Consider the following 26,811-nt stretch of genomic DNA (forward strand, 5'->3'; position numbering starts at 1 on the left):
ATTGCATAACATTTTCACTTCGGACCTCCCTGATTTGCCTCAGGGTTGCCACAAATCTTTGTTCGTTGATGGCACAGGCATTTCCGCTAAAGGAAGAAGTCCTCGTGTTATTTACAGCAGACTGCAGAAAAGTTTAGACATTTTCTCTTCTTATTTACAAAAATGGAAGATTTCTCCCAACGCTTCCAAAACAAAACTTATAATATTTCCATATAAGCCTAGAGATTCCTTTTCTAAACATAGTCACTATGAACGGAGTTCCAATTTCTTGGTCAAGTCAAGTGAAATATGTTGAATTAGTACTTGACCAACAATAATTTTTAAAGATCAAATTGAGGTCATTCAAGCCAAATGTAACAAATATGTAAAATGTTTGTATCCTCTTATAAACAGGAAATCCAAGCTTTGCCCGACGAATTTCTAATATTTAAACAAATTTTGTAGACCGGCCATGCTTTACGCTGTTCCAATATGGTCTAGTTGTTGCACTACCAGGAAAAAAGCACTTCAAAGGATTCAGAACAAAGTTCTGAAGATGGTTTTGAAGTTGCCTCCCTGATACAGTACTACCGAAGTGCATAGAATTTCGAATGTTGAGGCTTTAGATCAAATGTCCAACAAAATAATTAATAATATCAGGCAAAAATCGTTGCAATCCTCAATTGCAACGATTAATTCCCTTTATACTTAGATAAGATTTAGTTTTAGTTTTTAGTTTTAAGATGTCAATTGTTATACTGACATGCATGTAGGTATAGCAAACCTGTTTAAAATACTGAATTGCCAATGCAGGAACAATGTGAAAACACTTAGATATATATCATAACAATTTCCATGGATTCCCCTTTTCCATGGGGATCGCGAAAACTGACTAGCTTGTTGTCAACGACCGTATATGCGCGTAGCCAAGTGCCAAGCTGAGGGCAGGTTACAAAATTTACTATTTAGTAATCTTGATTAGCTAAGCGCTGAACCCTTCCTTTGCGGTGCCTGCTGGTGTAGCTTCAATCTTTCACGAACCATTTACTCCAAGCTAGCGAAACAATTGATGGGCATGACAAACAGAGAAACCCTTGTTCCATTAGAGCAGGTGAAGATTGTCCTCGTTTTCCGCTTTGATCCTTCGCACGACGAAAGGGATTTAACAAGGGAGATACTCGCTCGCGAGATACATCCTTTATCTGTGCGTCGTCGTCATCGCCGTTGCTCAAAGCTGTATTTGTGTGCCAGCAGGGAACAATATGCATCCTCCGTAAAAAACCTCTCCTCCTGTCCGAAGAAGAAGCAGAAAAAGAAACAAGGGTGCAGTCGAGTCGACAGATGGTCTGTTTGGGAGGCAAAGCACCATATGAAGCAGCAGGTTTCGAGGATTACTGTGTGGAAGGAATACAAGCAAGCAACCGATTTGAACTCGGTTGGAGATCTCATCGTATAGTTTTGAAATAAAAATCGGGTGCGTAAAACTTCAAATAAAAAAAAAACAAACATATGCAAATCGAACGAAATTGCCCTTTAGGTGTGGCAAAATGATAATAATTCTCGATGATTGCGATCTGCTGTTATAGCATTACAGTTGTGGTGGTATGAAAAATGATCAATTTCAATTACGCTTACGGGACTGTCATGCTTGCAAAAAATATTAGGTTGCGAATTTCCTTTTTGGTGTTTTTGTCGGAGTTGTAAACGGTAGCAAACGGGCGCACAATGACCGACCACAATGCACGATTGCAACTGCAACCCACTGGAAATGATGATAAATGATTGGGGTTGAGGACGCTCGCTTGCTTTGCCTTGCAGTGCTCACTGCTCAGTGACCGCAGCAGGAGCCCCGAATTTGACCACGCTGACAGGCAGGTCCAGCTGATAGAGGGCAGGCTCGTGCTCAGGAGAAAACGAAAAACACACAAGACATGAAACTTGCACCGGGTGCAGCCTGTCAGCTATCTGCTGCTGCTGCTGCTGCTGTTGGCAGCCGCTGCACTTTCTCCTCCGCGACGACCACGGCGACGCGCACCCATTTGTTTCAAACTCAATTTACACGATCGTCCTTCTTATGCACTTTTCCGTTTTTTTGTTTCAGGTCGATAAAATCATTCCAACAATTGCTGTACGTCTGTCCGGACTTTACGCGTGCCAATGAGGTTCACCTGCGTCTTGGGCTTATGCTCAAAGTGAATGGAGATTACGAGCAATCGCTGAAGCACCTGCAGCTTGCCTATTCCGACTCGTCACCGTGTACATTCGGCAAACTTGAAAGTGAGTATCCGCGGTGGGGATAGGGAGGGTTTGTAGTTTTTACACGCAATCTGAATCCAAGGAGATACCAGTTTTATTAATGGAGATGAAAAGGTTTCTTGAGAAAATGATGGATTATGACGGTTGAACTCCCTTGGAAAAGTTAGCAGCCATTGTCGAAACCGTGAGGAAAATAGTCAAAGCAATCTACACTGGGGAAAAGGACGCATAAGTGCATTCAAATTCTGTAGCTCTTTTGTGGGTAAAGTGGGTTCAATATAGTTAGTTATATTTGCAGAAAAATAGCTCAAGAATCCAATAGAATCGGTTTCATCATGTGCAGATTAGTTCAAGTTAGGGTTTTAAATGATTTTTATCTTAAAAACCTCTGTTATTTAGTCTAAATATAAAAAATGTGCTCTCTGGGTATAGTTTTTCTAAATCTTAGTTTTAAAAGTAACCAACCCACTTTTTACCTCTATTTTCCGTGTGGATTTTTGACAAATGGAATGTTTCTATGTTTCTACCTTTCCATATAAATTTTATTAAGATTGTTTTTTAATCATTTTATAAACATTTAATGTTTACATTTTGTTTAAAATACAACACTGCTTATTGATTTCAAATTCGACCTACGGATTTCAATTTCGTACAAACACATTGGAACGTCATTGGATTTACTTCGTCATACGGATGAAGGCAAAAATGGAATGGAGAAATAGATTCGCTTGGAGTGCTTATGCTGGTTTTGAGAACCAAGACTGTAAATATTCATATTCTGCGCTCTTAATGGCTTTGTGGTGTAGTTTTTGACCTAAAATATATAAAACTGAATCGTAAACGCCGAAATCATAGATAAATAATGTTTTATCCTACCTAGGAAATTCAGAAAGTTTTTCCCGATCTTCAGCTTTTATTCAGAATTTTTATTCATCCTTGAAGGCAGGATTAAGTGAGTTAAATGTCATTTTCAAAAACCCCCGACTGACCAAAGATTCTGAATCCCGATACCAGACAATCTTGAACTTCGAAAATTTGTTTAGCTTTCAGCGTTGGTAGCAAGTCACTTTTGACTTCCCGAGTAGAAGAGAATATCAAACCAATAGCAAGTTTTACTATTAAAAAAAGAATATCAGATGTTCAATTCGTTATTGGTTTGATCGGAATAAGAGTTAAAATATCAAAAATAATAACTGAAAAGCTATGAATAATAGCAAAATAAGTTGCTGTAATGTCAAACCAACAACAAAGATTTTTGAGCTGCTGATGATGATGATGATGGTCCCACCTCTTACTCCTACAAAGGTTAGAGCTGGACGATTTATCTTTAAGATATTTTTTTTGCTATACTATAGAGACTTTCAGCTTTTAGCTGGTTCGTCTCTATAATAAAGCAAAAAGTTAAAATGTCATATTTAAGATAATTAAATATTAAATTTTAACCAAGTTAGCAAACAAAATCGAACTGGTTTCAGTTACAGATATAAATTCCATCTAGAGTTTACAGTTGCTTCACTGCGATATAAATGTTGAAAAGCTCAGGCGTCCACCTCTTAGTTCGCCTTTTTGTCTACCTAAAATATTCCTAAGTATTACAAGTGATCAAGAGTTAATGAACAATCAACAAAGCATCCTATTACACTAGTAACCCCGCAATCTGATGCTATCATAATTTTCAGCAATGTCAGGAATGCTCACGAACCCCCAACCTTTGCCAGAAAACTTACTACTAACTCAAGGCATCTTCCAAATAAGCTTCAAAATTAATTTTTTTTTATTAAATGTTAAATTCAGTCCTCTATATCCGTAATACGGCGCGCGAGGCTCAAACCTTTGTAGACTTCTTTTTTTTTAATTAATCTACTATTAAATCAAATATTAAAACTCCATCATCACCATCGTGGCGAACAGAAATAATTTTTGCTATGCTACAATTATTATTAAAAAGTCGTTATGACAGCTATCCATGTAAAATAATCCTTTAGAGATAACTTCGTCAAGTAGATAACTGTTCAAAAGACAGTTTTAACGTGTGAAATGCAGTGTCTTTTAAATTCTGTAAGTGTTGCTGAACGTTTGAAATGTCTAGGCATCGAATTGAAAACATTTATTCCTTTAAAATATAATGAATTTTGTGAAGCACAAGTCAAAAAATGTGGTTTCAACCGCGTTTCTAGTATATAATATGAAAATCACTTCCTTTTTCAATTCGATCACACAAATATCGATGCAGCAAACCGTTTACTACCCTAAAAATGAACACCATCGTCAAATATACTATTCTTTGCTTCACCGACAACCATTGTAAGGCGTCTAGCATCAAAGTTGAGGAAGTGAATCTGTTACATCTCAAAATCAAACGCATTATTTTATTCTGCAAGCGCTGTAATCTCGATATTTGTGTTGCATTGGCCAGAAATAAAATGGAAGGGCAAAAGTCTAGATGAGGAGAGATGATTGATTTGTATAGCTGTATTTTACTGGCAATAGTTAAATCGTTTTTCAGTCGACATAGAATCCCATACTTCTTGGCAATTTTCTTGATGACATTGTCAATGTGAGAGTTGAACTTAAGTGTGTCATCAATAATCACGCCAAGATATTTAATCTCCCGAATGCGATCAATAGTCTCGTCATCAATTGATCATTTTGTCAAGCTTCTGCATTCATGTTCCATCAGATGTCACAGCTGTTGTTTGCGGTGACATCTACCGGAAACTACACACAATCTGTTTTCCTATAATTGTTCACAGAGGACACTGCAGTACAAAACATATCTGGCACCTCTATATATCCATTTAGATTATTATTCGAAGTCCCTCCTTTTTTTACACATTCTGCACACAAAATAGCTCACCCCTCACAAAATTTCCCGCCGAATTTTATGTATGGGGCGGGGCATAAAGTATCTTTTGCGCAGAATATGTAAAAAAGGAGGGACTTCAAATGTTAAAGCAAATGCATTTATAGAGGTACCAGACATGTTTTGTAGTGTCAGGTACTCTATTTTGTAATCTGTGAAAGGGAAATCACAAATCGATTGTCAACTAAATACATGTCATGTTGAGAGATTTAGCTCGTGAGAGAGAATTTCTCTCTCAAATTTGAATTTTTTTGGCTCTCTGGGGACTGGTAGTAAAGCAGGTAAAATTGTATGGGGAACAATCATTTCTAATTAATTGTAGCTTGATTAGTATTAATTTCCGGGAAAAAACTGAACGACAAAGCCCCTGACTAATTTCTTTAGGTTGTCGTTAACTTTTTTTGACCTGAATATGCACCGGAAGCGAATTATTCGCACTTCTCTCAATTTCTATATGGGGATTTTTATCACTTCCTACCAGCGGAACAGCGCCATCTCTGTGGAAAATGATCGAACAAAATGATTAATTACAACAGAGACGTTCTCATTTACTCGATTCCGTGAAATTACCATAAATTTAGTTTTACTTGTATTCAATTTCAACTGCTTATACTTCAACCATCTACTTAGAGAACGCAAATCTTCATTCAAGTGTAAAGCGGCATTATTTAAATCCTTAGCTGCAATGAATAGCACAGTATCATCTGCAAAAAGATTAATTTCGCAAAACGGTAAAACACGTCGCAAGTAATTAATATACATAATAAATAACATGGGCCCTAATACACTTCCCTGGAGCACTCCAAGGTTATTCCCAACGGGACTGGAAACATAATCATTAAAAACAGTCCGTTGAGTTCTGTCAGACAAATAGCTTTCAAACCATTTATATGCAGTACTCGTAATTCCAAAGCGCTTGATTGATCTTAACAATAAGAGCCTAGAAATCACTCGCGTGCACATGGTGGGGCAATGTGGGTCAATTGCCCTTCCTTTTATATATAAGATTTTTATTTCCACATTTACAAAATTATGATATAAAATAGCTTGATTTCTTGATAACTTGATTTGAAGGTAATACCAACAATCAATATGAAACTATCGATATGAAGTTGGCTCACTACTTGACTAGCCTATTGGTCCCAAGCAAATCGATTAACGTATCCCATTCTAGTTGAAATTCTAGTCCTACAATATGTTTGTTTTGATTATCTATCAAAGTTTGACTGATAAAATGAGGGGTTCGTGGATTTTACAATGTTTCGAGGGGTGCATCGATTAGCTTGGGACCGAAAAGAGTACCAGAGTTGAGCCAAAAAGTTGAGCAAGTTTCTTCGGGACCTACCAGTCCTAGAGTTACCTCTATGGTTATACCCCGTACAGACTATGGCATATATCATGTAATATAGGCTGTCTTGCAATGAGCACTCATACATCTAGTTTTCACTGGAAATCCTATGTATGAGTGCTCATTGCAATACAGCCTATATTACATGATATAAGGCATAGTCTGTACGGGGTAAAAAATAACTTCATTTCATAATATAAGGGCACTGAAAACCTTTTATTGCATCAATTCCTTTGAGATGGTGTCTGAAAATTGCTTCACAAAGGTGCAAACTTCAATGAAATTTTTTGGCCAAAAACATTTTTTGGTGCATACAAAACATTTATGGTGTAAAAATTTGTTCAAGGTGTTTCATGGAGGGCTAAAATAAGAGCGTAAATTTAAGATTGATAAAATTCAATAAAATTTCAAGAAAAAACTTTCTATTGAATATTTGTGGTGTAAATATATCATCAAGGTGGGATATAGTGGGATAATGAATAGCACTGGTGGAAAAATTGAATCACGCTAAAAATTTGGAGGTGCAAATTTAACTGAAAATTTCTGGTGGAAAGTTCGCAACACTGTGGTGAATGTAGAAGCAAGGTTTATTAATTTTTCTAGTGCAATTTGCATCGTTCTGATGAATGCAAGATTCATCGAAAATTTATGGTGGAAAATTGAAGAGGCAAAACCTGAAAATTTCACCACAAGGTGCATGGTGAAACAAACTTCACTGACAATTTTTGGTGCACCATTCTGGTGAATTGAGGAGCATGTTTTATTGAAAATTTCTGGTGCAAAATTTGCATCGCTCTGATAAATGAAATGAATAACAAAATTATGGTGGAAAACTTGCACTGGTAAATGAAAGCATAAGGTTTATTTATAATGAAGCTATTTTAAAATTTCTGGTGGAAAATCTGCACCGTTCTGGTAAACGGATGGGCAAGCTTTTCGGAAAATTTTTGGTTTAAATTTGCATTCTTCTGCTGAATAGAGAAACAAACTTTAATAATAATTTTTGGTGTAAAATTTGCACCATTCTGATGATTGGAGGGAATATACTTTACTGAACATTTATGATGAAAAATCTGAAAATAGGGGCAAGCTTTATTTGATGAACAGCCTGCAACATTCTGATGATAGGAGAAGCAAGCTATATTGAAAATATTTGGTGGAAAATGGAAAAAGGAAATCTTCACGAATCAGAAGATTGGCGAAGCAATTTTTATTGAACATTAACGGCGGAAAATTTGCATCGTTCTGGTCAATTGAAATTTTCTGGTGTAAAATTTTCTGGGGGCAAGTTTGTATTGAAAATTTTTGGTGTTAGATTTGCAACAATCTGCTAGAGGGGCAAGCTGAAATGAAAATTTCTGACGTAAAAATTGCACAGTTCTGGTGAATGGAGGGGCAATCTTTATTGAACATTTCTGGTAGAAGAACTACAACGTTTTGGTGAATGGATGAACAACTTAAACTTGACTTCCGAGAAGAACCTCAAGGTTATTGATTTCTGAGGACAGTTCCAAAAGAAAAGATTTCTGGGGATGATTCCATGAAAATTCAGCGAATAATTTCTAGTGAATCCTGCAGATAGTTCTAAGATAATTTCGAAAAGAATACCGAAAGAATCAAATTTTGCATTAATTTCCAAAGGGATGTTGGGGAAAATTTCAAGGAAATTCCGAGGATAATTTCAAGCTCATTTTGGGAAAAATTTCTTGAAAATACAGAGGAAATTCTTCTGAAACTGTAAGGGGATTTCAGTTCCAAGGTATTATGAGAAAAAAAAAACAAGTTCTTAAATATTCCGAGAAGAACCTCAAGGATATTGAATTCCTAGGACAGTCCCAAAATATTTCTGGGGAGAATTCAAATAAAATTCTGCGGATAATTTCTAGTGCATCCTGCAGATAGTTTCAAGATAATTTCGAGAAGAATTCCGAGAAAATCAAATTTTAAGTGAAATTCCAAAGGGATTTAAGCAAAATTTCAAGCGAATTTCGAGGATAATTTCTAGAAACGGGTAAGAATTTTTGAAGAATTTTCAGTTATAAGATGTTCTGAGAAAAAATCATGAGGAGTTCTAAATATAATTCCAGTGAACTTCTGAGAAGAATTTCAAAAGAGTTCATAGAGTTCTAACAACTTTGAAAAGAACCTCAAGGAATTCTGATGATGGACTTTTTTGCAACAGTACAAAGTTTAACGACAGCTTTTGGATTCCCTAATTGAAAAGTGGGTATTAGTTTGCCATAGAACCTTGGTCGATTGTCGTCTCACTAAAAATTCCTCTAAGAATCTTCTCTGAAAATTTCAAGTCATTTGTTACCGTGGTTAAAAAGTTACAGCTGTTTATGTGTGTTGCAATAAATTCGGGTTTGTCCTTTATATCATCTCTAAAACATATTGAATGTTCGGCATCATTTTCTGTCACCATTACTGGCGGTGCTTAGTTACAGGGTTGATGGCTGGCAGCACTGCTGGAGTACAAGCCAAGTGCAAGGACAAAAACAGCAATATACTTTTATGAAGAGCTTTGAGTGTGTTGACTTATTTCCATTTAATTCCGTTATAATTGTTTATCATGTGACAGATGTGCGTATTTCGTCTACTACTTGCAGACTTCATCAGTGCCAAGTACTAAACATCACTGATCAAGATTGGATTGATCAAGAGCAATATACTGTTTGTTCACTGCTATGCGCACTGTTTGAACCTTGCACTTGTCGACGCAGTGTGCATGCGAAAGGAGAATGCGATTCTTATTGGACATTTATGTCGGTTTGTAGGTGCTATTACCACCATATGACGTGACTTCAGCTGAATCCAACCACCAAGGCAACAACATTGCAGCAAATGTATCATTTCAGTTAAAGTCCTACTATCGCAACCATTTGACGAACCGATCGTCATCAACATCGTCAATGGGATTAAATTGCCAATTTCCATTGGCTGTCTGAAAGTAGTTTGCATTGAAGAAGATGAACCACCACCGGAGCAAAAAATAAATAAAATTAGCTAGATTGAACAGTAGGGAAATGGTGGGAGGTGGACAGCACTATACACCACGCACTTTGGAGTACTCCCTATCCCCAGATTAAATGCACCATAGAAAAAAAAATTGCCCCTCCTTAAGAAGATTGCTGTGCACGCTAGTGCTAGAAATTGTTTCAAAAGCGCGTTTTACATCTAAAAACAGCAACAATCGTATCTTTGCACTCCAAGTTATTTTTCCACTTCGCTAATACCAAATTCAACACAAGTCAATCACGCACTATTTTATCTGTGGATTTGAGGACATACCTCAAATCTCCTCATCCATCAATGTATGAGCTAGGTAAAGAAGTGCGTGTTTGATTGGTATTGTCTCATTAATGGCCCTTCGCTCAATTTCAACTTCTGTTAAATTTTCACACTGCCGTACTCTAACGGAACTATCAATATATGCTCCTCAGAACTTTCTCTAGCTAATAAATTAACGTTTTAAAGCTTCATGTTGATATTAGCATAGCATCCTCCCAACTCTGAAAATCGTAAACTTTACGTAAGAAGTAACAAAACACTTTGATTGATTATTTTTAGCTAAACGACATCAAAGGTATCAAAGCACACGAACATTTAGTTCACAATTCCGTCAGCTACAAACTAACGCCTACAAAGCTCAAATAGCAAAAAAATAAATGTTTATAGAACCATCCGGCATTCTGGTACATTATTACGCTTTAGCAAAGATGCAGCCACCTGACGTCATTGCCAACACATCCATTTGAAGTTTTAACCATTGAGTGATGTTGGTATGAGAAAATTTAACAGCTGTCTTTTTGATATGTTGTCTTCGATTTAACTTCAAGTCTTCAATATATAACTGTTACATTACGACCTTCACGAAACCTATTATTTTCATTAAATAACAGCTGCATAAATTAGCACATCGTAAAACGGGAATGCAGCATTTGGTTGACACCCAAATGCTGGAAATCTTCCATTCATACTATTTCAAGTGCCCCAGTTGGGGTAGCTGTTCAATGTATTAACCTCTCAATTAACAGAACAAAACCATCAGCTGGTGTCCTGAATGCGTCGACCATTCAATTCCATATCGATGAAAATATGCTTTTCAAACCGGATCGAGAGAAAGAAGTCATCTGTCGCAAATTAACCGCTAGCAGGCAACATTCAGGACCAACTTATAGACGCAATGTTCGAATCGGAAAAGATGCGGTCAGCATCATTATCATCATCACCATCTTGTTTCGACATACGGTAAAACTGGAAAACAGACGACTGTGGCCCGGTCTCACTTGTTAATAACAGCTGCCGATATCCCCATAATTTCTCACCGTAAGAAATTATCATACCTCATGCTGCTGGGTTCACATCTAGCCGGTTCTATTCGATTTCGTCGATAAATTACCCTCCGACCTCTCGCCGACCGATCAACTGTGCCCAACAGACAGGTGCTCCCAGGAAGATTAATGAATTACCAGTGCATTGCGATGCCCTCTGACCTGATCTAGACTTATATTACAATCTAGCGGGCGATTCCCATCGCAAATGCTTCGAAGTTTTTCCCTAGAAATCTACCTGCCTGAAATTTCGATTATAAAATGCAAAATTGTTGACGAAGGTCTGAGAACGAAAAAGGATCCCTCTAGGATTATTGCTGCAATTCGGGATCACCCGCCCGAATTGAGAGTCAATCAGGCGCATATCTTACCTGGCTGCGCCTGTAGCTCGGAAAGGAACGACGACGGGTACAAATGTGATTGATGCTAGAAGAAAATTGTTCTGCCGAGCCAGTTGATTTTTGACTAGTGAACCTCCCGGACGTGTTTAATAGTTTCCGAGTGACGATGATGTGTGATGGTGGTGGATTCTTCGGCTGGGAAGGGACGAACGACGGTAAGAGAAGGATCCGTGTAAAGAGGAATGGGAATCGAAGGAGAGATTTTTTTTTCCTTCTTAACAATAAAATCTGTCTTCATTTGTACGGCGGGCTTCTTCTTGCTCGTTGTTTCTTCTCGGAATGCTTTATGAGGACCGCAAGGATACATCGGGAGGAAATGTGCTTCCTTGCAGTGGGTATGAGACGCTAGTCTGGCCAGTGGATCTGTGAACGTAGGACCGGAGAGTTTGAGTTAATTTTTGTTAAGGATCTCAAGTGCTGTTTTGAATGGTTCGTTTTGATTTGCTAAATCATGGAAACTATGCGGAAGTAATGTGAGTATCCTCGAGAGGGTACAATTTGGGCAAACGGTCGAAGGATCAAGTTACATGAATATGGTAGGAATGTGAACTATTCTTGTAGTTCTTCAAGAAGTGCAATGTGCGTGATGGTCATTGGTTTTGGTTGCTATTGGATGGACTTCGGGGAAGTATGGAAATTACAGCTTCCTACTGCTGACATTTCATGAATAGAACAGAGTGTCGACCACCTGGAAAAATCTGGAATATCAGGGAATCTCAGGAAATTTTCTTTGAATTCAGGTAAATATTTCTTAATCCTTATTCATAACTGCATTAAAAACTATAATGATATCACTAATCATGTAGGAAAGTGAAAACAATAATTATTTAGAAGGCATAGACTAGATCTATTTTAATCCCGGGAAAAGTTCTTGAAATACACTGTTTAAAAATCTAAATATTACTGATGATGTAAATATCCATGCGTGCAAACTTGTATTTCTTTTCACGCAAAATAGCATCTTGCAAGAAATGTGGTATTCAAAAATGGACAGTTGCATACAATGGACAATGGATTTTTTTCATTAAATGTCTCATAACATTACATGATCATTAATGTAAATTTGTATTATGTAACGCTCTATTTAGGGACCATCCGTAAATGACGGAGTATATATTGGACCAAATTTGCGCTTGAATTTGTGATTCCCTAGTTTATGTTATATCTTGAAATCCTTGCCATCTGAAAGTTGCTTTCTTCGGCGAAGTTGTTCAGTGGATCAATACCTAATGATTGGTGGACAGAAGTTTGGAATTTTCTCACTACGCGGTGCTAGTGTGCTTGAATTTGTAATTCCCTAGTTTATGTTATAACTTGAAATTCTTGCCATCTAGAAAGTTGCTGCTTTTGGTGAAGTTGTTCATTGGATCAAGACCTAATGATTGGTGGACAGAAGTTCGGAATTCTCTCACTACGAGGCGCTAGTTTGCTTGAATTTGTGATTCCCTAGTTTATGTTATATCTTGAAATCCTCCAGCAACTTCCTAAATAACAAAGATTTCAAGATATCACATTAACAAGGAAATCACAAATACATGCATACTAGCACCGCGTAGTGAGAAAATTCCGAACTTTTGTTCACCAAACTTTAGGTCTTGATCTACTGAACAACTTCGCGGAAGACTGCAACTTCCTAGATGGCAAGGGTTTCAAGATATCACAAAAACAAGGAAATCACTAATTCATACAAACTAGCGCCGCGTAGTGAGAAAATTCCGAACTTCTGTCCACCAACGATAAGGTTTTGATCCACTGAACAACTTCGCCGATAAAAGCAACTTTCTAGATGGCAAGGATTTCAAGATATCATAAAAACAAGGGCATCATTAATTCTAGCACCGCGTAGTGTTAAAATTCCAAACTTCTGTTCGCCAACCTTTAGGTCTTGAACCACTGAATAACTTTGCCCAAGACAGCAACCTTCCATATGTCTAGGATCGTGAGATATTTCATGCGTGAATTCGATTTACGCGGTACGTATTACTCGCGCTCTTCGGGGGGAGGGTGTAGTTCTAAATATAATCCCAAGGGAATCCTGAGTAGATTTCACAGGAAATTTCCAACATCATTCTGAGGGGTATTTCAAGGTAATTCCAAAGATAATTCCAAGAGAGCCTAAGGGATTTGTAAGTAGAACTCCAAGGTGAGTAGAATTCCAAGAGAAGAATGAGAATCCAAAGGGAATTTTGGAAAGAATTGAATGACAATTTCATGATCGTATTCCCAAGGAATCCTAATGAAAGTTTAATTGACATTTCCAACAAAGCTTTGTGGTAAAATTTGAAAAAATCACTTAGAAGAGTTTTATGGTTATTTCTATTATCATTTTAAGAGAAATCAAAGAAGAGTTCCTAGGGAATTCTGAGAAGCATTTCAAGGAATTTACCGGACTGCTTTTAAAGAATTCTGGGTTGAAGTTAGAGGAAATTCTGATGCTAACTCCATGGAAATTTCAGGAGATACTTGGTGAATACTGAGGAGAGTTTATTTCAGGGGAATTATTTGGGATTTCCTAGGTGATACGATGCCCATGAAAGCATATCAGTCCCATCTGGAAAAACAGCAAGCCAAGAAAAACGCTGTAGAGAATTTATTTCTCCGTAAGCTATTATGGGTGAGACAACAAAGTTTTGATAATTTTCACGAAATTTTCTGAACCAAATATGTTATTTTGAGTGCATAGTATAAAATGCTGGTAATTTGCAATCGGTTTCAATAGATAACTTCTGTTATGCTTTTATGGGCAGTACAGTGTACCTAATTAAGCATTTTAAGGGAAGTGTATAGTGAATCAAAGAGCCTTCTGGAGATAATCTGTATAGTATTATAGAGGAAATTTTATGGGAATACCATAGGGAGTTCTAAGACAAACTCAGAGGAAATCGTTAAAAAATCCTGTGAATAACTCTAAGAGTACCAAGATGATTCAAATATAGATTTTTTTTTCGATTTCAAGTTTGCTGAACTAGTATGAAGCTCGATGCACTTCTAAGAAGTTCGCTGCACTTCTACTCCTGAACATTTATGATTTTCCTTGATTTTCTGTCAAGTTTCCTGAAGTTTTCCGACGTTTTCTGAACTTGTACTGAATTCCAGGACCTATTTCAAGTCCGTTAAACTTTAATGAAGGGTCCTGAAATAAAACGACATTTCCTTGCATTTAAAGCAGTTTCCCAAAGTTCTAAAAAGTTCGCTGTACTTTTGCAAGGTTTCCTGAACTTTTAAGATTTTCTATGATTTTCTGCCAAGGTTCCTGAAGTTCTTGGACGTTTCCAGAACTTTTACCGAATTCCAGGAACTATTTCAAGTCCGTTAAACTTTAACGAAGGGCCCTGAAAATAACAGAAGGTCCTGGAACTTAAATGAAATTCCTAAAATTAAACTAAGTTTCCTTAACTTCCACGATGTTTACCAAAGTTTTATAAAGTTCGCTGCATTTCTACAAAGTTCACTGCAATTTCTGAACTTTTAAGATTTTCCTTGATTTTCTGACAAGTTTTCTGAGGTCTACGACGTTTCCGGAACTTCTACCGAACTATTTCAAGCCTATTAAACTTTAACGAAGGGCCTAGAAATTGAATGAAGGTCCCGGGAAATTAAACAAATTTTTCTTAACTTCCACGTAGTTTCTCGAAGTTCTACAACGTTCACTGCATTTCTACGAAGTTTTCTGAACTTTTACGATTTTCCTTGATTGTCTGCCAAAATTTCTTGAAGTTCTCTGACGTTTCATGAACTTCTACTGAATTCCAGAAACTATTTCAAGTCCATTAAACTTTAACGAAAGTTCCATAAATTAAAAGAATTCTTGGAACTTTCATGAAGTTTCTTAACTTCAACGAAGTTCTACAAATGTCGCTACACTTCTATGAAGATTCGCTGCACTTCTACAAAGTTTCGTGATCTTTTGAGATTTTCTTTGATTTTCTGTCATGTTCCCTGAAGTTCACTGATGTTTCCTGAACTTCTACAGTATTCCAGGAACTAGTTGAAAAACTTTAACGAAGGGATTTTTAAGATTTCCTGAAGGAGATGAAGCGCGATACAAATAGATGCTAGAAATGAAACTAGATTTTTCGAAGATTGGTTTGCTAGCTTGAGATTTCTCGAACATCTAGGATTAAGATTTAGATGTGTCGCACCCCCTGAAATAAACTAAGTTTCTAAGTTTTAGAAAGTTCGCTGCACTACTACGAAATTTCTTGAACTTTTAAGATTTTCCTTGATTTTCTGCCAAGTTTCCTGAAGTTCTAAGACGTTTTCTTAACTTCTAACGAATTCCAGGAACTATTTGAAGTGCGTTAAACTTTAACGATGGGCCGTAAAATTAAAAGAAGGTCCCGGGCGTTAAATGAAGTTTCCTGAATTAAACAATGTTTCCTTAACTTTACGAAGTTTCTTAAAATGCCAACGAAGTTTTCCCAATTTTGACGTAGGACTACGTCTGTGATTTCTACATGGGGGTACACATTGTGAAAATGGAACATGGAACAAAATTATGAAAGATTTTGAACGTTAATAACACAGCTGCCCCTGGACCAATTCCAATAATTTTATCACCAATCGATCAGAAATATTTCTACGCATCAAAGTTAAGACTTTGTCATTTTTTCAAAATGTTACTATTGAAAATTGCACGAATGTGCAACTGTTGCTGTGATAATTAAAATTATAACCGATTGCCTGCGAAAAGTGATTTCCCTAACACAGATTTCAAAGTTGAATTCCATACGGTCTCACCAAACGTTGTTAATTCAATCACCGCGTGGTGAGTGATGGTATTCTCCAGTACACACCGAAGGGTCACCGCTAGCAGCTAGCTATCAAGGCTGGCCTCAACCGCTGATTGGATTCAGTTCCAATCACCGTGTGTGGTGGTGTCCGGTCGTCGGCATCAGCAGCAGCAGTGCTTTCGGCGCACAGCGTTAAACATTGTTCTCCAGTACACAACGAACGAGACAACGAAAGGCTGCCTTCAAGCAGCGAGCTTCAGCTCACATGAGCATCCATAGAAAGAGGAAGAAGCCGCACTGCTATTGATCGGAATCAGTAGCTCTTCGTGAGTCACTGTGGGCCATCTATGCCAAGCGCGTCACCCTCATTCCAAAACAACATTCAGCTCACCAGCTCTGTGTTTAACACCCTAATAGCTCAGCATTACTCAACCATCACGACAAAACGGTCGTTTTCAGGACCACCTTAACTTTGTAAAAGAGTATTTTTTGGATATTTGTCAAGGTCATCAATCGGATGTCAGCTCCCATATCAAGATAGACCTGGAATTGGGGCGTAACAGCTTTTGTAAATAATGACTTCTTTCGGTGATGTCCGGAAAGTCAAGGCTCTCCCACGCAAATCAACATCACCATCAGGTAGGGTAAGACTTCCCCTACCCGACGGTATTGTTGGTTTGCGTGGGCGTGACATAAATTCCTAAGCATCCTCGAGAGAAGTGATTGTTTACAAAAACAGTCACGCCTAATTCCAGCTCTATCTAGAAATGTTTAAATCTAACATACCATGTTCTTGAAGGCAACATTGGGGGTGCAATTTCATATAACCAAAGTCGGTCGAGGCATGAAAGTGGTCCGATTTTGATCCAGAGATGATGGATTTGAATTCTTAATACGCCAATCGATAGGAATTTTTTCTACGAATCTGTTAAAGTTAAGGCTTTATCATTTTTCAAAATGTCACTATTGAAAATTGCTCGAATGTGCAATTGTTGCTATGATAATTAACATTATCACCGATTGCCTGAGAAAAGCGATTTCCCTAACACAGATTTCAAAGTTGAATTCCATCCGGTGTCACCAAATTGTGTTTATTAAATCACCGCGTGATTAGTGGTGGTGTTCTCCAATAAACAACGAAAGGCTGCCTGCAAGCAACGAGCTGCAGTCCACATGAGCATTAGAGTGATGCAAAATTTGAAATTTTTGCTCCACAATACTTAAACGATTCCAAATCGGATCCTGACTAACCTCTCAAAATTTGAACTCATTTGGTGAGAAACTGAGATGGCACAAACCATTTGAAGTTTGAATGGGAATTACTATGGTAAAACCAAGATTTTTGTTCATGTCTATCTAATAATTCACCATATCGGTCTGCTTCAAAAACTTTCAACTGTACTTGTAGAAAATTTTCCCAGCTACAACTTTGCTCAAGACCACTTATTCAATAAATGCAAGGATCGAAAGTTATCAATGGTTCAATGCGCTGATGTCTTATGATCATGCTCAATCAACTGCTCAGCAGGCAACATTGGTGTTTCTGGGGCGTTGAATAGGACACAAAAATCATGGCTACTATGTCACACTGCAAAATACAGTGTTGCCTACAGAGCAGCTGCTTGATCATGTCATAAGTTTACCAATCTCTTAAATAATTAATAACTTTTTCCTCTCTCGTTTTACATAGAAACGATCTGGAGCAAAGGTGTAGTTGAGAAAATTTTCTATAAGAATGGCTATCGAACTGTTTCGCAGCTCTATATGGAAAAAGACTAGAAGGCAATGAACAAAAACTTTAGATTTCCCATAGTAATTTACATGTAAACTTCAAATGGCTTGTGCGAAGTCTGTTTCTAACCAAATGAGTTGTAACTTTGGGAGGCTAATCAGGATCCGATTTGAAACCATTTAAGCACTGTGGAGCGAAAAAGTCAAATTTAGCTTCAGTCTAATGAACATCCATAGAAGGAGGAAGGAGCCACACAGCTATTGATCGGAATCAGTAGCTCTTCGTGAGTCGCTGTGGGCCATCTATGTCAATCGCGTCATACTAAAGAGTATAAACAGAGAGAACCCCGCTCAAATTCCTATTCCAACACAAAACACAAGCTCCTGCTGCAGTTAAAAAATACGATTTATTATATAAAACCACGTAGTCGTACGTCACCATTGCGTACAACCCCTTAGGGTTGTCCCTTGTAGTTTTTTACAAAGCTCCCTTAAGTTCTATGACATTCTCTGAAGCTCTTCGAAACTACCTGAATTGGTATTAAATTTCCTTAATTGCTACGATGTCCACTAAGCATCTACAAAGTCCCTGACATTTTAAGAAGTCCAATGAAGTTCAGGAAAAATCTCTGATCTTCAGCCAAGTTCCCCGAATTTCTTAAAAATTCTACTTCGGAACTTCAGCAAAATTTTCTGAAGTTCTACACAATTCTCTGCATTTCTGTTTGAAGTTCACTGAAGTTCGCTGAGTTCCTACAAAGTTCGTTGAGCAGCGTTTGAAAAGTTTGCTGAACTCATATCAAATTTGCTGCAGTTCTAGTAATTTTCCAGAACTTCTACGCAGCTCCCTGAATTTCTACGAAGTTTTCTAAAGTTCTACGAAGTTTCTTGAAGATCTATTAAGTTCCTTGAAATTCTACAACGCTCCCTAAACTTTTACGAAGTTTTCTGAAATCAAAAGCTTCCACAAATTGCTCTCGACTTCTAAGAAGGTTCCTGAACTTCTGCAAAGACTCAGTTTTATAAATATGAAATATTGAATACGGTGCGGTGTGAGGGTATGTGAATAAATTTCGGCGTTATCGTTGAAGATTTTTTTCTAAACACACATGGAATTTCTGATACTTACAATGGTCAAGCTCGCCATCTTTAGCACCTCTCGATAATTTTCAATCCATCACGATGTCATTAGGGGCTGTTGATAAACTACTTAATGAAAAGTGGGGCAGTTTGGTCACTTTAAGAAAATCATCACTAATGCTTATTGAAAACTAGAAAACCATTGTGTCATATAAGAAATCAATGTTCTTTCACATACCTGCTGAAGGAATATTAACGATAAGTCATAAGAAACTACTGTTAGACCTTATTTTCTTATTCAGACATCTTATAACATTTCTGATATTTTGAGCAACTTTGTTCGAATATTCGCACTTGGGAAAATTAATTTTTTTAGACTGAAATTAAATAGGTAGTTCAAGTAGGCTTCAAGCATTGCCCCATTGGCGAAATTGTCATACTTCCCCCAAAACGTTTTTGAGAGGTTTTAGACAAACTCCTTAAAGTGTCTATGTGAATAGTTCCATACAGAATTTGTACCCTTTTAAAATTGATTGAAGGGGCCATCTCTTATCTCAGTGAGTAAGTTCATAAAGTGAGATCGTTGAATAACTTTCTCATGGCGCGTCATAAGATCGATTCATTAAACTAGCTTAGAAGTGCAACGCAATAGCAATCAATCATAATGATTTTTCAAATTTCAAATTGAGAAAATGTACAACATGCCTTTGCGCTGAATTCCAGTCGTATCGTTCACCATCATACTCATACATCACAATTAATCAAACCATATCGACCGATCGACTCTCTACAGTCACCATTTCTGCATCAGTTCTAAACCAATTTTGATTGGCCACCTTCTCGTTAGTGGCCATCGCTTCTTACTCTATCCCAAAGAGATAGGTACCTATCTTGATTTGCACACGCGACTTCGTCATTCACTAACACGTAGTGCCAATAATAATAAAAAAAAGAGAAATTAACAGTTAATTCCGTCTCGGCATCACGATCTTTGTCTGCTCTGGCCTTTCTTTTTTTTTTATTTTGATTTTGTACGATGACTATACCAACTGCTACCAACCTACATACTCCGAAGGAGCGGTCGTTGTTGTTTTGTTATTGCGGTTTCGGTACACCTTCCCCGAAATGCCTCCACTCGCCAAGAGCAGCAGACACATCTTAAATCAAAGCTCGATGATGTTAATTCCTTTCGTCTGCTTGCTGTACTGCTGCTTTCTGTCTTCTAAGGAGGTTAACGGCTTCGAGTTACCCACCATCGTTGAGCGGAGAGGGAGGTTCTTTGTGTGCGGGAGAATATCGTCAAAATAAAGAAAAACAAAGATGCCATCAGCCAGTCAGTCGAGAAGACTTTTTTTTTCGGGCAAGAAGTCGTAAAAAAAAGCGAACTGACCATTAAGGCTCATCATTCATGCGTCTCAAATTGCAACGCGTTCTCGGATTTACTCTCGCTTATGGGTGAGGGTTGGGATTGAGTGCATTTTGCAACTCCATCCGGTGTCGATGGCTCCATTTACTTAAATTGCCAATAATCAAATATGATAAAGAAACGTACTGATTCCATAATCGTTCTCTCCAATTGCAGTTCGATTTCACATTGCGCATCTTTATGAAGTCCAGCACAAGTTTAAAGCTGCAAGGGAAGCCTACGAACAGCTACTCGGTGACAAACAGCTGACACCAGCACTGAAGGCCGACATCTGCCGCCAGCTAGGATGGATGTACCACAGCGTTGAACCGCTCGGGGAGAAGGCCCAGCGTGAACGTTCCGCCATCCACTGTTTGCAGAAATCCATCGAAGCCGAACCCAAGTCCGGTCAGACCCTGTATCTACTCGGACGGTGCTTTGCCGGAATCAACAAAGTACACGACGCATTCATCGCCTATCGTAACTCGGTCGAGAAGAGCGAAGGCAACGCGGACACATGGTGCTCCATTGGGTGAGTTCCCCAACACGGTAGAGTATTTTACTTATTAATTTAAAGTTCTTGCTATTTCTCACGTTGCAGAGTGCTCTACCAGCAGCAGAACCAGCCTATGGATGCATTGCAGGCCTATATATGTGCCGTGCAATTAGATAAATCCCATTCAGCTGCCTGGACCAATCTCGGCATTTTGTACGAAAGTTGTAACCAACCACGAGACGCCTATGCGTGCTATCTGAACGCCACCAAAAATCCGGACGGACAGCAATCGACCGTAGTGTCAGCCTTATCCACTGCCAGTAGTGCCAACGCCGGTGCAACAACAACTACAACTACGACAACAACGGGAGTGAACGCTACCACCCCTACAGCTTCCATAGGTTCCGGTTCAGCCGCAACCACACCAACAACAGTAACAGCATCATCCTCCCTGTCGTCATCAGCGGTTGCAGTTGGACGTACCGGAACTAGCCTTACAGACTCGGCGGTGACCGCCAGCGGTGGTGTCAAACCGCAAAGCCTCGCCCAGAGGATCAAATTTCTCCAACAGCACTTGGCACACGCACCTATGCCGAGTATCACTTCCAAACGGCGGCAGCTACCGTCGATCGAGGAAGCGTGGAATCTGCCAATTTCGAACGAAATGAGCTCTCGTCAGCAGCAGCAGGCGGCCCAGGCCCAGCAACGACAGTTCCAGAAAGGATATGGACAGGTTAGTATTTAGTGATAGTTCTAGGTAATAAGGTACTATTTAGTAAGAATGATAAAACTCTGATACATACTGACAAACGATGAAACAAACTAGGTAGCAAATTTGAATCCTCTGCTTCGGCAAGTAGAAGCAGTAGACATGCTCTTCAAAATAGATTCCTGCTGTTCAGCCATGAATCCAGTCTGTAGTTTACCATTCCAACACGGCTGAGTTTACCAAGTTTAATTTCATCGAACTCAGCTGTCACGTTTCATACGGCGAGCTCCGCGCTCACGTTGATGCTGTCGCTATGCCATTTCCTATTTAAAATATGCATTCGTAGCGAACGGTACAAATGACACGAACTGTACTGGTGATGACTAGTCCACATGAAACGAATGTGGAATTCACGCGCCAACTGTTCATTTCCGGTGAAGTGAATATCTATACCGTCGTGTACCGACTCTCTTGAGAGAGCGGAGAGGCCCTGTGCAAGCGAAAATCTCTTAGTTCACGGCAGATCAGTACAGGGTTGCCAGTACTGAGGGAGTCAACGTGGGGAAAGAACGAGATACAGAATTATAATTCTGACATAATTGTGTTTTTTTTATTTCTTTATTGTCGAGATTTTCCGCCGCAGGCTGGTTCATCTCCCTTATAATTGTGTTGTTTTTTCATGAATATTAGCTTGAAATGTACAAAACACGTCTAAATGAAACAATCAAAACACGTTGAAATGAAACAAACGGAGGGGTCTCAAAATGTTGGGTCCGAAATTTTAAACGCTTTGTTGTTGTTGCTGGAAGTGGAGCTGAATATTTGTAGTGATAAGAAATATAAACGCCCAAGTGTCGTATAATTTCCAACAATTTGACTTGAGGGCACATTTACTCATGAAAACGTTGTTTTTTTTCTTCTGTCGGCATTGGCACCTATTAATTTCAATGTATTTTCCCATCGAACCACTTCGCTGAAAGTTTTAACACGATTCTTTAGTCTTTCAGCTACAGTCTGATTTCAGTTTTACGACTGAGCAATCCCGTTATGCCATATTTTTCTTTAAATGCAATCAGTGCACTATAAAATGCGATTGATTTCGAGTTGCCTGGTAATAGAACAGCTGATTAACACGCAGTTCAAATGGAAAGGCTGCCAACAATAGTCATACTCACCTGAGAAGTTTGAAGCATTCTAAAAACGTTTTCAAACAGTTTTGGACAATTCTGTCGATTGGAATGGATAGATTAGTAAGCAGCAAATAAATTTAAACAAACGAACATGTCATGTGAGTGACGCTGAGGAAAGTCTAATAGAAGCGCGGACGATGCTTAGATTGACGAGAATACGTAAATTTCCCTATATAGTGGCAAAAACAATATGTGCCGACGAGCATTAAACCACTCAAAGGCACCAGTACCATTGAAACGCTTGACTTCGCGCAGTCCTTAACCTTAGTCTTCTTGAAGCGCTTATACAGTTCTGAATATTGAAAGTTTTGCCTGCGGCTCAACTAAATAACATCTGGATTTTATAAAATCTCACATCCAATTATAGTAAGGGTAGGCAAAAGTTCGTTCTGAGGATTTTGAAGCCGGTGCAAAATAAAACTCAATGTTTTGACACTTTTAGAGCCAGACAATCCTCAAGAAAAAAATCACAAAAATTGGTTAGGTTTTCGAAGAGTTGCAGGTAACATTTGTTTCGAGATGATAGATCATAAAAATTGTACCATCTTTGAGGACGTAGAGCAAGACAACTCAATAGTGATAATTTTAAGATGCATTTAGTAGTATCTGACTTTTATGTAATCAGAAAGCCGAAATTGCTTATAGTGGGGCAAAAGTTCGAGTCATGTCCCAATCCCATAGAATCATTCACAAATGTGTAATAGCCATTTATTTTCTCTGTGACAAAATTGTGACCCTATTGAGCAAATGAATTCTTGGCTCGAGCTTTTCCGATTAACTTGAAACTTTGCATAATGATTGTTTGTTATAAATCACATTTCTGCTAAAGCTGGCCATTTTGGATCTTGCAATTTTTTTACAATGGCGTCATTTTTCAATAAATTGCAGCACGAAAACGTCACTTCTGATCGAAATGACGTCTGAGACATAATTTTAGCGAAAAATGAAGTATGTTTTGGAAAAATATTTCTCATTGTTAAATATTCATAATTTCTTTAAAAAAAAGTTGATTAAAGATGCAATCTTTTGAAGTATTGAAAACCTTGGCAAATTGTAAAAAAAAATCCTAAAACAACAACTTTTGGTCAAATTGTTGAACTTTTTGTTAGCTCACTTTTGTAACTGGTTTGTGCACGTTTTTGCTCAAAAAACTATTTAAAATGTCTTCGATATTACCGTGCTGTGTCCTAATTCCGTTCTCCTAAAGCAGTGAACTATGTTTAAGTGCTCTAAAACAAAAGTCTTTTCGTATTTGAAAGCCACACTTTCGCTATATTTTGTTTCATTCTGTTTATTCAATAGTAAAAAAAAATATGGTTAAGTATATCACTGCACTTCTGCTTTGATAATGCATGCAAGCTAAATCCGTTTTTAATCCTAATTCCAATCAGCAAAAATGGCCTTGTTTCTTATTCCGTTAATTTGTGTGCCTGACCTAATCATGGCTACTATGTCACACTGCAAAATACAGTGTTGCCTACAGAGCAGCTGCTTGATCATGTCATAAGTTTACCAATCTCTTAAATAATTAATAACTTTTTCCTGTCTCATTTTACATAGAAACAATCTTCATCAAAGTTGCAGCTGAGAAAATTTCCTAAAAGAATGGCTATCGAACTGTTTCGCAGCTCAATATGGAACAAGACTAGAAGGCAATGAACAAAAAGTTGAGATTTCCCATAGTAATTTACATGTAAACTTCAAATGGCTTGTGCGAAGTCTGTTTCTAACCAAATTAGTTGTAACTTTGGGAGGCTAATCGGGACCCGATTTGAAACCATTTAAGCACTGTGGAGCGAAAAAGTCAAATTTTTCATCAGTCTAGTGGGCAAGTTAGTAGTGTTTTATTAATTATAATATATAAAAATACATTTAAATTCATGTTTAAATGGTAAATCATATAGAATGGATCAATAGTTCTTCTGTTTTTTAAGTTGCTTTTTTGTCAGGACTTTAAGCTTCAGTGGTTTATTTCTCTGCCTTTCGTTTTTTTTTTCTTTTTTTTTTCCATTTCCACTTCTTTCGTTGGCGTTCTCGAGTTTTTCCACGTACAAACGATAAGCTTGACTGGTGGTCACAGAAGGTGGTGAAAGCTTCTCCAGGCGCCGTTTAGTTGGGGCTTTCTTTGACGCAGATGGCATACAAAATGATTCATCAAATGCATCATGTGGTTCTCGATTTTCTTGTTGCGAATCACATTCCATCAAAGTTTCCAAGGTTGGCAAAGCCAAATGAATGGTTGTTTCTACAAATCAATAAAACATAGGCAAATTGCAACAACATCCAAGCTTTTAACATACCTTCGGATGTCATTTGTTCGAATCCGTGAAATACTGACTCAATCAAGTCATTAGGTGATGCATTCAGCGTTGCCCTAGCCTTTGCCCACACTTGATAGAGGTTCGTATCAATGACTGCTCCATGCCATTCTCCAATGGAATAACAGCTTTAGAATACGCTCAATTGATAAGGCGTTAGAAAAGATTCAAGGCGATTCGTGACGTATTCATCAGTCAAATCAACTTCCGCTGATTTCGTAGGTGGTACCGATGATTCCGTAGTAGGTGCCGTAGCTTGCGTTGTCGGTTCTTCACTGCGTCACCCGATAAGAGCTGAATAATTGACGGCATTGGGCTCATACGGGTATAGGCCACAACGCCGTTTGTCAATGTGGTTTGCAAGCTCGTCATGCAATCTACAGCTCGTTTCAAAAGCGGTGCTATTTCTTTCTGTGGAAGCATTTCGCCATTGCTATCGATCATCCATTAAACAAAAACTTGATTCCAATAGTTTTTGAGCGGCCGAAAAAAGCTGACGTCCAGTGGTTGCGTAACTTGGGTGGAATTTGGTGGAAAACATATAAGAATTATGTTCTTTTCCGTGCAAAATTCTGTCGTTTTGAGGGAGACGTGGGACTTATGTCCATCGAGAATACCTATTACAGGAGAGGATGTTTTCTGCTGGACGAGCCAATGGTAAAAAACATCTCTGTTCATCCAGCCCGATTCCGTTTTTCCAGCGGCCCGCCAAATCTCTCTTGACATTAGGAATTTATACTGATACAGCGTTGTGGCTAACTGACAAGCAGCGTTTCCACAAAACAATGCAGTGTAAGATTCTCTATATCTATAAAACAATTTCCTTGGCGGGAATTGTTCGGACTGCTGTCTCGTCCAGGATGAATATTTGTCTAGGGTTCTATAGAAAATCGAAAAACCCTTCATCCTTAAAATATTCATGAATTTCGGTGAACCATAAACTTATTTGCGGTTCTGAAACGGCAGTCCGATGCTAAGGGGCTCGGTACCCTTTGTGAAATCTCCGGGTGACGATTAAGAAAAGAATTAATCCATTTCCGACCAGGAACTCCGTTTTTGAACGGGTTGGATCGACCAGTCGATGTAATGTGACATGCATATGCCTTCAGTCTATTTGTGTTTACCGGAAAACCCCTTTTTGCACTGTCTAGCAACCAGTTAGCAACTCGTTTTTCCTCAACAGCTTTTCCTGAGCTAGCTATGGAATTTTTTTTTCCAGGACTCTTTAACGCAGTGTTGAATTTGGAACTCCGTGCAATTTGGCCGCTTTTCGGATGATAAAAAAAATTGACCAAATGTTTTTGTTTTACTATTTTTCTCAATGTTCAAGTGTCCAATGTTTTCAATATTCCAAAACATTGCATTTTTCATGAGTTTTTTTTTTAATTATTAATATTGAACAGTTACATTTTGAGATAGTTAAGGTTTCAACTTTATTTTTTTTACGTGAAATTACTTTATTAAAAAATAACCGTGTTCAACTTTTTCTCAGGCGTCATTTCAATCAGAAGCGACGTTTTCGTGCTACAATTTATTGAAAAATGTCAAAAACGTCAAAATGTCCGAATGTAAAAAGGTGAATGATTTGCCCATAACAAACAACTATGCAAAGTTTCATGCAAATCGAAGAAGGTAAAGTCTGATCAATTCGTCATTTGCCAAGGAACTGCTCTATTCCATTAATTGTGGAAAACCATTATTTTCGGGTGGTTTTCGTTGTTCGCCAAGTTATTACAATACCTGGGCTGAGATCTGAGCACAGGCACGTTGTTTCTTTTTGTTCTTCACACCAAGGGGCAAAAACTTCCATTAAGTTTGCGAACTTTTGCCCGAATGCTTATAACTAATATATAATATGAATATTAAATTTAAATTTGCAGAGACGAATGTCCCGTGAGGATAATGTCTCTTAAAACAAAAACAAACTAGGATTTAAATTTTCTAGAAAACCTGCAGTAAACTTTATTG

The 26,811-nt window shown here is 38.0% G+C and overlaps 1 protein-coding gene across 1 annotated transcript in view; it reads left to right on the forward strand.

Annotated features, from left to right (window-relative positions):
- Window positions 1–2,084: 2,084 nt before the first annotated feature.
- LOC135707378 (lysine-specific demethylase 6A-like) overlaps window positions 2,085–26,811 on the forward strand; it is a 45,167-nt gene continuing 20,440 nt past the window's right edge. Inside the window, exons 1-3 of the mRNA XM_065229191.1 lie at window positions 2,085–2,256; window positions 20,308–20,662; window positions 20,732–21,359. Coding sequence (XP_065085263.1) covers window positions 2,163–2,256; window positions 20,308–20,662; window positions 20,732–21,359 — 1,077 coding nt within the window. The 5' untranslated portion in view covers window positions 2,085–2,162. The remainder of the gene's footprint in view (window positions 2,257–20,307; window positions 20,663–20,731; window positions 21,360–26,811) is intronic.

This window comes from Ochlerotatus camptorhynchus, unplaced genomic scaffold (assembly GCF_037179485.1).
Source record: "Ochlerotatus camptorhynchus isolate MF236.1 unplaced genomic scaffold, CSIRO-AGI_Acam_v1.1 ptg000024l, whole genome shotgun sequence".
In the NCBI taxonomy this organism is placed as follows: Eukaryota; Metazoa; Arthropoda; class Insecta; order Diptera; family Culicidae; genus Ochlerotatus; species Ochlerotatus camptorhynchus.